General features: G+C 36.1%; 1 protein-coding gene across 2 annotated transcripts in view; it reads right to left on the bottom strand.

Annotated features, from left to right (window-relative positions):
• Positions 1-12765, bottom strand: part of Rftn2 (raftlin family member 2) — a 62787-nt gene that overhangs the window by 16138 nt on the left and 33884 nt on the right. For both annotated transcript variants that reach the window (XM_027925033.2, XM_071618959.1), the window contains 2 exons: positions 11041-11162; positions 9144-9247 (listed from right to left, as the gene is read on the bottom strand). In XM_027925033.2, the coding sequence (XP_027780834.1) occupies positions 9144-9247; positions 11041-11162 (226 nt within the window). The remainder of the gene's footprint in view (positions 1-9143; positions 9248-11040; positions 11163-12765) is intronic.

The following is a 12765-nucleotide window of genomic DNA, read 5'->3' as shown; positions in this document are numbered from 1 at the left end:
TCTTGTGGCGCTTACCCACTTTCCCTGGTAATATAGTTGCTGACATTTTCCTCCCAACAGAAGTAAACTCCTTGAGGAGTTTTTTCTTCTTTTCTTTCCATCTTCCACATTACTTAGCAGGAAGCCCCCTTTTTAAAAGAAGCTCGGTAATATTTGAAGAATCAAAGAATTTATGAATATCTGGTCATTTTATCTCTGTGCTAACATATTAATGTGATGGAGCATGCTTTAAAAAAACCCTAACAAGTCAGGCTTGGTGGTGCAGTCTTATAATCCCAGTGACTCTGGAGGCTGAGGCAGGGGGACTGCAAGTTCAAGACCAACCTCAGCAATTTAGCAAGGCCCTAAGAACTCAGCAGGATCCTATCTCAAAATAAAATATAAAAAAAGGGCTGGAGATGTGGCTCAGTGGTTAAGCAACCCTGGATTCAATCCCCGGTAACACCCCCTTGCCCCTCCCAAAATTATAACAAGTGAGCAAAGGTTTGCAGCAGAGATGAAAATTAGCTAGGTCTTTTTATACCCAAGAAGTTCATTGACATTTAATATGACTGTAACTATTACTTCTCATCTTCATAAAACTTATTCTTTAGGCTCATGACCCTATAATAACTATAGCTGACAGAATTTTATGCTAATTTAGAATTTATTAAAGTGTCTCAAATTATAAAGTCATTCCCTCTTTCCATTTCCTAGTTATTTCAGTGAAGGAGAAATTTTCTTTCTTTTTTTTGGTACTGGCGATTAAACCGAGGGGTGCTTTCATGACTGAACTACATCCCTAGTCCTTTTTATTTTTTTATTTTGATACAGGTCTCACTAAGTTATCCAGGCTGGCCTTGAACTTGTATAAGTTCATGCCTCAGCCTCCTGAATCTCTAGGATTAAAGGTGTGGGCCACCACACCTAGTGAAGGGGAGAAATTTCTTAAAAATACACAAAAGGCTAAAGACTGATACATTTGCCTATTTTAAAATTTAAACCTTTTTGGAATGGAACCACCATCTGACCCAGCTATCCCACTCCTTTGTTTATATCCAAAGAACTTAAAATCAGCATACTGTAGTCACATCATACTGCAGCCACATCAATGTTTACAGCAGCTCAAATCACAATAGCTAAACTGTGGAAGCAATCTAGATGCCCTTCGGAAGATGAGTGGATAAAGAAACTGTGGTGTATATGCACAATGGAATATTACTCAGCATTAAAAGAGAATAAAATTATGGCATATGCAGGTAAATAGATGGAGTTGGAGAATATCACGCTAAGTGAAGTAAGCCAATCCCCAAAAAACCAAAGGCGGAAAATGTTCTCTCTGATAAGTGGATGCCGATCCACAATGGGGGGAGGGGCGTGGGAAAAATGGAGGAACTGTGATTGGGCAAAGGGAAGGGTGGGGAAGGGAGGGGGCATGGGGGCAAGAAAGATGGTGAAATGAGATGGGCATTATTACATGTATGACTGCACATATGGTATAATGCTACATCATATACAACCAGATAAATGAAGTTGTGCTGTTGTTGTGAACAATGAATCAAAATGCATTCTGTTGTCATATATACTTAATTAGAATAAATAAATAAATAAATAAATAAAAATTAGAACATTTTGTTCATCAAAAGATATAATAGGGCTGGGGGTGTAGCCCAGTAGTAGAATTTGCCTGGCATGTATGAGGCCCTGAGTTCCATCCCCAGCACAACAAGAAAGAATCATAAAAAGAGTAAGGAGACAAGGCACAGAACTAGTGCAAATAACTGCAACCTACATGACTAATAAAAGATATGGTTGTTATATTTAAATAACTCATAAATATAATTTTTAATGTGGACAAAAGACTTAAACAGATCCTTTAAAGAAAGATCCACGAGGCCAATACTCACAAAAATGTGCTCAATCTCAGCAGTAGTCAGGTAAATATGAATGAAAATCACACTGAGATCTATATACTTATTCAACTATCTATACACTTTTTTTCCACAGAATGGCAAAATTTAAGGTATGATAATATTTTATGTTGGAGCAAAAGGGAGCTGTCACACTCTGCTAGTGGAAGTGTAAACTGAAACAAACTTTTTGTAAGTTTGGCATTTATCTAATCAAGCTAAAGAAATGCTTTTCGACCCATCAGTTCATTTCTAGGTTCTCACCTGTGTTTGCTATGATCCCTGCCAAACTCAGAAGGGGTTGCTTGTCACAGCTAACAACTGAAGACAACAAAGCTGCCTGCAGCAGAATGGATAAATGTATGGCACAATGGGTAAATAATCTGCAATATGCATGATAAAACAATAGTAATTAAGTGAAAGCAGCTCATGTAAAAGAATATACATGATATAATTCTAGTTCTATAAAGTTAAGATAGGTGAAGCTAAAATGTATTGTTTTGGATGTGATTATAGTGAAAAACCAGGCCTCTAGGTAATGGAAGTGGGTGTGATTGGGAAACATAGGGTGCTGCTAGGGTGTTGGTAATATCCTGTTTTGTGGTTGGTGGTGATTACACGGATGATTGTTTATAATTATAACATTTGTGTTTTATGCATCTCCTATATGTGTTTTATGCCACAACTGTCTTTTTTTTTTTTTTTTTTTTTTTTTTTTTTTCACAACTGTCTTTTTAATTTTTAATTGGTTAATTATAGATATACATAATATTGGGTTTCATTTTGACATAATTATAAAAGCATGGAATATAATTTGCTTCAATTCAGTCCCTAGTACTTTCCCACAAAAATTATTCTAAAAGAGCATATTTAATGATGATATGTGAAATATGGTTAACTGATAGAAAACCTCCCTCTATTTTCACATTTTTTTTTTTTTTGGAAAAATCAGTCTTTAATTTTATGGACTTTATTTTTTTATTATTTTTTAAAACATATTTTAAATTTATTTGCTAGGTGTAAATGGACACAACACAATGCCTTTATTTTTATGTGGTGCTGAGGATCGAACCGGGGTCTCATCCATGCACATATGAAATTAACAAAACCTTTATTCTTTTCTCTTATTAAACAGCTCTTTATTAATTGGGTTTCCAGATCCACCAAAGAGCCTACAGTAACAACTATCCCTTACACAGACATTACCACCTAAATACCACATTTTTTATGTGGGGGTTGGGGTCGGTAACTAGAGGTTTACTCAGGGGTACTTTCATTCTTCTTTTTTTTAATGTTTATTTTTTAGTTGGACCCAATATCATATTTATTTATTTAATGTGGTGCTGAGGTTCGAACCCAGGGCCTCACACATGCTAGGCTAGGTGAGCTCTCTACCACTGAGCCACAACCCCAGTGATGCTTTCATTCATAATATTGGGTTTCATTTTGACATAATTATAAAAGCATGGAATATAATTTGCTTCAAATAAACTAAATAGTAAACCTAAATAACTTATTATGTATTTTTCTGATTACTTTTCTTCCTTATATCCATTAATTAATTGTCATAGTTTAGCATTTGCAACTCATAAGTGAGTGAGCTCTTAGCTTTTTTTTTTTAAATTTTTTTATTTTTTAGGTGTAGATGGACACAACACAATGCCTTTATTTTTATGTGGTGGTGAGGATTGAACCCGGGTCCTGCCTGTGCGAGGCGAGCGCCCTACCGCTGAGCCACAATCCCAGCCTGAATTCTTAGCTTTTAAAAAGCAAAATTATAAAATTACATTTTAGTTGCAACTTTGTAGATTTGTTGCTTAGTCACAAATTTCTTTGTCTTCTGACTCTAATTTGTTTCTCAGGTATTAGTGTGTATGCATCAAAAAAAGAAAAGAAAAGAAAAAAAAAAAGGCATGGGCTGGGGTTGTGGCTCAGTGGTAGAGCACTTCCTCACGTATGTGAGGCACTGGGTTGGATCCTTAGCACCACATAAAAACAAACAAAGAAATTGTGCTCATGTAGAACTACAAAATATTTTTTTAAAAGCACTACCACAATTTAGTGCCTCCATCCCAACTCATAAAATGTTAAAAATGTAAGTTCAGATGAACAAGAGTGATGATAATGAGGAGTACAGGGCATATAATGACAAATTGGCTACGGAAAAATATGCTCTCTGTCAAAATGCTCCTCACAGCAAGATTACCATGAGTTTAACTCACTGTGGGATTATGTGATACTGTTACCAGAATTTAAATTAGAAAGGAAGAGAACTGCATTGAAATGGATCAAATCCCAGCTTCTCCCTGGACTGAATATAAATATGCAAGTCCTGCTTTGACTGCCACAGGAGGATTTAGAGAACGTTATTGGGACACAGAAGTGACTCCGCAGGTTGTAGTGCTTCTGAGCTGTGCTGCTCACAAGGCTATTGAGCCTCCTGAATGGGCAGGAGAAAGGAAGAGCAGGGCTCCAGACACCACAGGGAGAAGACGATTCTTTTTTTTTATTATTCACATCTTGTCTTTAGAGATCACACTTAAAAAAATTCTCAGTAGAGTATAACTTTATTCAATTGTACCCAAAAGCTTCTGCCTTTTCAGATATAAATGAGGGTGTATCCTTTGGCTTTTCCTTCCATATTATTCCTGTGATTTTTTTTTTTTTCCTTTTTCTTTTTTGGACTGGGGATTGAACCCAAGGGTGCTCTACCACTGAGCTACATCTCCAGTCCTTTTTATTTTGACACAGGTGCTCGTTAATTTGCTGAAACTGGCCTTCAACTTGTGATCCTCCTGCCTCAGCTTCCCAAGTTGCTGGAACTATAGGTGTGTGCTATTACACCCAGCTATTCCTGTGATTTTTAAAAAGTCAGTATCATGAGCTTCTAGCTCAGCTAATTTGGTCTTCCACTAAATTTGTCTCAAAGACTTTAATGTCAATTTTCACCTTTGTTTCTTAGAAAAAGGATCCGCCCATTGGTATAATTACAGTGATGATGGTTAAAAAGGGATATGGCACATTTTCAGAGTTGACAACAATAACCCTAGGTAATGCAGAGAGATCAGATTACAATATGTTCCCATGGTAATGCAGCTTTAAACCTTGGTGATGTGATACTGCTTAAGAAAATGAATCTTAACCTAGAGACAGGGGGAAAATATTTTTATGTAATGTGATAATAGGATATGTTTTAGTAAAGAGGGAAATTAGGGGAAATGCCATTCAAGTATAGCTTAGGTGATTAGAAAGAGTAGGAGAGAGTTGAAATGCTGAAGACACTATTGTTACACACTGGACAAACACATTTAAGGAAGGAAGGTTTCACCAGAAGTGGTTCTAAGCTATATTATCAGACATGTGGGGCAAAAAAAGATCATGACATTTGTTTTTTGGATGTTAGGTGTATATCTTTATGATGTTGCATTTATTTCTGTTGCTTTTATTGACTTATAACCCACAATGCTGATTTTGTATATGGCAAACTAGTATTTGAATTTTCTGAAACATCCTTGTTTAGGACAAGACAAGTTCTCATGATTGAACAATTGGTTTCAACTTATTAGGGATTTTGGTTCTGTTAAAGGTGTAGGCTCCAAAATAATAGCTCTAATTTATTAGCCTAAGATGCTCAGGCCCTGTGTAGGTACTCTGCATATATTATCTTCCTTAATCAAATGTTAATTCACTAGAGGTGACATTCTTATACAATTTTCCAGTAAGGAAACTAAGCCTTAAAGAGGTTAGGTGTCAAATGGACGGAACTGGAGTCTATTGTGCTAAGTAAAATGAACCAATCCAAAAAACCAAAGGCTGAATATTCTCTCTGATATTTGGATGCTAAGATACAATAAGCGGGGTTGGTAGGGAAGAATAGAGGTACTTTGGATTAGACAAAGGGGAATGTAGGGAAGGGAGGGAGGGTTGGAATAGAAAAGACAGTAGAATGAATCTAACATTACTTTCCTGTGTTCATATATGAATATATAACCAGTATAATGCCATTTTATGTACAACCACAAAAATGGGAAATTATATTCCATGTATGTATAATATATTAAAATACATTCTACTGTCATATATAGATAAAAATAACAAATAAAAAATTAAAAAATAAAAAGAGGTTAGGTACCTCACTCAAAGTCATACAACTAGTAAAAAGTAAAGCTACTGTGGCTGGGGTTGTGGCTCAGTGGTAGAGTGCTTGCCTAGCATGTGTGAGGCACTGGGTTTGATTCTCAGCACCACAAATCAATCAATCAATCAATCAATCAATCAATAAATAAAGGTCCATTGACAACTAAAAAAAAAATTTTTTTTTAAAAAGTAAAGCTACAATTAAACAAGATCTTCTTGGCTTCAAAGTCTGGGCTCTTAACCATTCTAGTTTCAGAGCTAAAAAACTTTAGGCTCTATCATACTTGATCAAGATCAACTATGTATAATTTTTCTTTATATTTAAAGATGACAGGACTTTCAGTGATTACTTTCTTTCTGTGTACTGAGGGAGCTAAGAACAGCATTTGAACAAGAATAAAAAGGCGGAGGATAAGCAGTTTTCACCAACAATCCTCATTACCAGATAACAACAGTGAATCTTAACCTTCATCTTATGTTGTCTTTGTTGAAGTCACGTGAAAGACCCAAATCACAAAATGTAAAGGAACAAAATAAACGTTCAATGCACAAAGTTCCCTGGCCTGCAAAGGAAGAGTAGACACTGTGTGTTGTGGTGTGCCTTCTGGCATAAGGACAATTGGTGTTCAAGTACAGTTTTCTACTTCCCTCTCTCCAGCACCAGGGCAGATTCCTAAGCAAGAATCTGCTAAATGGTGATGCTCCCCTGAATCCCCTTAGTATTTGAAGATCCTGTTTCACTTTGACAGCCCATAATCCTCTTCTTTTTAACACTCCTATAGAACCTATAGACTAATGTTTCTCATCTAGCCCTTGATTAGTTACTGGATTATATTATATAATATGTAAGTTTGACCTTCTCCATCCAGAATGAAAGCTCTTGGCTATGTCCTGTACTAAATGTAAACTTAACCCTCTCACAAGCACCTTCAGAGCCAGACACCATGTATAGCTTCCACATCTTTTTGTTAGTTGATAGACTTTTTGCTTTTTAACTCTGATTTTAAAAACGCATATTTATTATAAAAACCAAATTTAAAAAAGTTTAAAGACAAAGAAATCCTCAATTCCTTTTCCTGACAGCTAATCATTCACTAGAATTTGCTATATAGCCTTTCAAAGTTTTGCTTAGATATATTAAAAATACATAAATTGTAAAAATTGGGATTGTGCTCTGAAATCATCCTAAAAGTTGTCCTTAAAAGACCAAAAAATTCTCAGTGGTTATCATAGAAAGAATTCTATGACAATGCATATATGGATCTATTCATTATTTTTTCTCAGTTTCATACTCTTCCATTGTTTGAGTACTTCATAACTTTTTTACCCAGTTTCAAAATCATAGACTAAATAAGAAACTAGCTCCTTTGCCATTCTAGTGAAGATAAGCTTTCACAGGGAAGGCATAGAAAATCCACTTTTGTGACTCCTTAATGGCTTAGAGGATCTAGGGTACAGGGGAAACTTAAATGGTGGTAAGGTTCTGGAGCCTCCCTCCCTCCCTCTGATCTAGAAACAATATACTGCCATCTCAACGCCGTGGGTCTCTCAAGAACTTGGTACAGATTGTGACCTTAACTATTTTGGCACAAGGGGGTCAAATCAAGTGCAGCTTCATGCTTCCCAAGGGAGTTTAACTACTGAACTACATCCCCAACCTTTTTTAAAAAATTGTTTTAAAATTCTGAAACAGAGTCTTGCTGAGTTGCTTAGGCTGGCCTCAAACTTGCAATCCTCCTCTTGGGAGTTGCTAGGATTATAGTCATATACTTCCATGCCTGGCCTGAAGCCCAAATCTTAAGAATTAGTGTTGTATTGTGATTTGATAGGTATGTCACAGATATAAAAAGTTGGGAAATAATGTTTCAGGGGGTTGTCACTCAATTCGAGAATAGTTACAATAGATAGCCTAGAAGAAAAACTGATTAATCCCTTCACTTCTCTCTCTCTCTCTCTCTTTTTCTTTGCTGCTGTTGTTCTTACACTTCAGTGTCTTCACTTTGTATCCTTCTTAAATCCTATCCCTACCTAACCCCTCTTCCTTCTGAAGGTGTGGAGTTTTTAAATAAAGATATGTCAATCAAATGTTTTTACAGATTGTGGGAATGCTAGGTAGTGGCAGGGCCAAGTTGCTACACTGGGAAAACCAGAGAAGGTGAAAAGGATAAGTGAGATACAGAACGAGGAGAAGCTGCTTCCCGTAGTCACACCTGACTATCACTCAGAATGTGTGGAACCATGCTTAACTCTGCAAATGGGGAAGGCCCCTTTGGTTAAGTGGTACTGTGCTATCCTGTGTAAGTAATTACCAGCCCAGTCACAGCAGTCTTGGCAATCAGTCATTTTCTGGATGCCAAAGACGTCAGAGGGAACATCTTTGGGTTGAATGGCTAGCAATCCATTTTATACAGAAGATTTAATTGGTGTCTCTCAAAAACAAATTAAAATTAAAGTTCAGTGGTTCAATTTTTCCCTCCCAGCAAAGTTAGTAAAAGGAGAAAAGAAAAAGGAAAACTGTGAAGTTTTCACATTTTGGTTTTAATGTAGGTATTTTAGTGGAAACAGCAAGTAAGTAAGTCCATGCTTTAGGGGAAAACTAACCAACTTTGGTGGAGGGGAGGATGAAGGCAGAAATACTTCTCTACCCTCGCCTGTTCTAGGCCCTACTGCAGCCCTAAATCTGGTTGTGAGCTGGGGATGAGAGCATTTTGCACATGTAGTGCTGAAATCTGTTCATCTGTAACATGAAGGGATTTAATTTGTTAATCTCCAAGGTCCATAATATCAGATTAGCAATTTGCTGAAAAGATTTTTGTGGAGTTTTTTTTTTTTTTTTGTACTGGGGATTGAACTCAGGGGCACTTGAACACTGAGCCACATGGTCAGCCCTATTTTATATTTTATTTAGAGATAGGATCTCACTGAGTTGCTTAGCACATCAGTTGCTTGCTGAAGCTGGCTTTGAACTTGCGATCCTCCTGTTGCAGCCTCCAGAGCTGCTGGGTTTTTAGGCATGTGCCTGGCTGATTTTTGTAGGTTTTAGGCAGGCATTTGTTAAACAAATTGTAAACTTATTTTAGAATTAAATGAGAGCAGAAAAGGATACTTTTGCATTACCTGTCATGTCTCAATATGGGTGTAGGCAACACGCTTGTCAGGAGCCATCCAAATTCAGCCAGAGTGTGTAGCAGAGGGCCATAATCTGTTTTGATTTCACAGCCCTGCATAAATAAGCATAAGAGTTCACAATCTAATGGCAAAGACAGTTACATAAGTAAATTACAGTTACACAAGTAAATCTGACAAGGTTGATGGGTATTATGACAAAGGAAGTTCATTCTCTATTATGTACAATTTCATGGGGCTGCCAGATTACTGGGTTCATTTTCTGCTACTGCTGTCTTCAAACTATTGAACCAAGTTAAAAATGCTGGGAATGGGGCTGGGGATGTGGCTCAAGCGGTAGCGTGCTTGCCTGGCATGCACGGGGCGCTGGGTTCGATCCTCAGCACCACATAAAAATAAAATAAAGATGTTGTGTCCACTGAAAACTAAAAAATAAATATTAAAAAAAATGCTGGGAGTGGAGAGTGGGAGTTTGGACCTTCCTTTGGTTTTGATAGAGCATGGGGACTGATAATCTACATTTAAAAAAATTTTTATATACACAATGGAATATAACTTAGCCTTAAAGAAGAATGAAATTATGGCATTTACAGGTAAATGAATGGAGCTGTGGAATATCATTCTAAGTGAAATAAGCCAAATCCAAAAAACCAAAGGCCAAATGTTTTCTCTGATAAGCTGATAATGATCCATATTGGGGCATGAAGGAAGAATGAAGGAACTTTGGATTTGGCAAAAGGGGAGTGAGGGGAGGGGAGGAGGTGTCAAGGTGGGAAGGATGGTGGATTGAGACAGACATTATTACCCTGTACACATGTAGGATTACATGACCCATGTGACTCTGTACCATGTACAGCCAGAAGAATGAGAAGTTGTGCTCCATTTGTATACAATGTGTGAAAATGAATTCTACTGTCATGTATGACTAATTAGGACAAATTTAAGAAATTAAAATAAGATAGTAAACGTAAAAAAAAATTTCTAGGGGATTTGGATGCAAGTACTTTATGAAGCATATTTAGGGGAATGAGGATGAAAGTTTGGAGTGAGGACTGAGTAGTGAGGGAGGGAGGAACTTGGCTGTATTTTTTTTTTTTTTTTGCTGCTTTTTATTCATTTGGAATTTGTTTTTTAAAACTGAAAACTTCACTTCTTCCCCTCAAACCTCCCCCACGCCCAGTGGGATTTCTAGTCACTTTGAAAATAGGCTATGTCTCTCTAACCTTTGTAAGGCTAGGAAGGCACAAGTGTCACTGTAGGAGCCCATCAGCGAGGGCCATATACACATAACAGAGTATACCTGAATTCAGTCTGTCCACCTCAAGGGCAGTCCATTCGGTGACATCTGAATTCAGAGTGCATAACATCAGCAGCAATGTCATCTCTGATTACGAAGGACAATGCTGTGTGTACATATTTGGCCTGGTAAGAAAGAGAACACCTTTCGGATATTTTTGCTTTCAAAAGTCAATTCATAAAGTTAAGAAAAGTCAGTCACATTGGTTGCTTGGAGAGAAAATGCTTAGTTGAGTGACTGAATTTTTTTTTTTTTTTTTTTTTTTTTGCTTTCAACCAGTTGTCATGGCATTGTGTAAAGAGAATCTCAGTGCCAGGAGACTGTGTTTAGGGTGAGAATTCCAAGTTTTTGGAACCTCCTGCTATTTATGTAAAGATTTTATTTTGCTATCTTACAAAAATTAGCATTGAAGAAAACATTACTTTCAACATTGGGTAAAGGGTATGAAAGACATTTTTTATGCATTTGTGATGAAATTCCAAACTATGGTCAAATCTGTGTTTAAGGATTCTACATGTTTCAGCAATGAAGGTCTCCAACATGTGAAATAAATATAAAGGTAAGAGTAAAATGTTAGAGACTGCAACTCACCTCAATGACAGTCCATTGTTCTACTACAATGGCATCATTTCCTTTCCTGTTAGAACCTGGAACGCCAGAGCCTTCTTCTTCGTAGATAAAAAATCCTTCCAAAGATTTAGGCAAATGGTCCCCTGTGAGGAAAAGCATACAATTAAGAAGAGTTATAAATATTAAAAAAATTCTAAAGATTGTCTAAGTCCTTAAGTAATACTTATAGGAAGCTGGGAGAAAAACATTTCAGTTAAAAACATATCACTTAAAAACATATTTTGACTGAATCAAACATTCTTTTTGAAGATTTTCTTTTCCTCCTAAAGGCAAAGACAATTTTGTACTTCACTGAATTAAAATCAAAGTATCCACATTAAAACTATGGTAACAGAAATAGGATTAAATAATGTGATACAATGAGAAGCGAGTAGAAAATAAACCTAAAAATCATCTGGAAATGATCTTTAGCTTGAAATCAAATTTTGGTTTCTGCTCTACATGTTATGTTATACCCTATGACAAACAATATAAACATTAATTCTTGAAATTGAAGGTATGATATTAAAATCAGTGCAAGGCAAATTCTTTAAGAAATACAAACAGAACAATTCTTTACCTCAGTGATGCATTAAAAAAAGAACACCCCAAAGCCCCCAAAATAAACAGTGACAGGAAGACCCTAAACAGAAGTCATTGTCAAAAGAATTCCTGCTGGGAAGGAAGTTTTAGGGGAGGGCCTCTCTGACTTTTTCTTGAATAGCTGACAATAACCAGCTGGCCTAAACCAAACTAACTTTGTAGACTTTCTTTTGTCTCTTGTTTTGCAATAGAAGACATTTTTCCCATGGTCATGTGAGGGTTAAACATGGTTTTTATGCAGCACAATGTCATAACGAAGTTTCCCTGGTTGACAGTTCTCTAAATAATAAAGGACTTCAATATTTTCAAATGACATTTTAAGCTTAAAGATAATATTTTAAGTAATATTAATTTCAGTATGATTTTCTGTATTAATTTTCATTAACAGGCTATTGAACTTTTAGATAAGTAAGACATTCTTACTTTTTTTTTTTTAACTTCACTCATATTTAGGGTAGAATATCACAAAGAATTTATATTTTTCAGATTTGTGCCCGAACAGAGTAACAGTTAATTTACTAGTTGGAATTGGTTCTCTACTTACAGTATATGTACCACCTCCTTTAAATTTACTTATCTACCATTACAACAAAGTAACTAGCAGAATCAAATCCAGACAATTTTTAAAGTGCTATATGCCCTAAGTCCTTTTTTGGAACGGGGGTATGAGTTTTAAAAATAATTTTTACTGCAATAATTATGTGGATAATTACAATCTACCTTTTATTTCCGTTGGGATTATGTAATATGAAAATTACAGGTGTTGTGACTCTCAATATTGTGATACATAGTATTTCTGTACTTTTTAGGTTTTAAAGAAAGAATGAAATACAACATAATACTAAATGGAAATTTACAAAAGAGACTCAGTGTTATGCAACTACGTGGATGAATTTCAGAGATACTATGGTGAATAAAAGAAGCTAGTTTCAAAAGAATATACTCTGTAGAGAGTATTCAACTGTGTGAGGATCAAGAACAGGCACAATTGATGATGATGATAAACCAGAATGATGTGTATTTCTGAGCTGGGAGGAGAAGGACTGAGAAGGAAGGGTCACGGGAAGACCCTCTGAGATGCCAGGAATGTTCTATATTTTGTGT

This window comes from Marmota flaviventris, chromosome 11 (genome assembly GCF_047511675.1).
Source record: "Marmota flaviventris isolate mMarFla1 chromosome 11, mMarFla1.hap1, whole genome shotgun sequence".
Classification (NCBI taxonomy): Eukaryota; Metazoa; Chordata; class Mammalia; order Rodentia; family Sciuridae; genus Marmota; species Marmota flaviventris.
The sequence above is the reverse complement of the archived record's forward strand: the minus strand, read 5'-3'. Positions and strand labels throughout refer to the sequence as shown.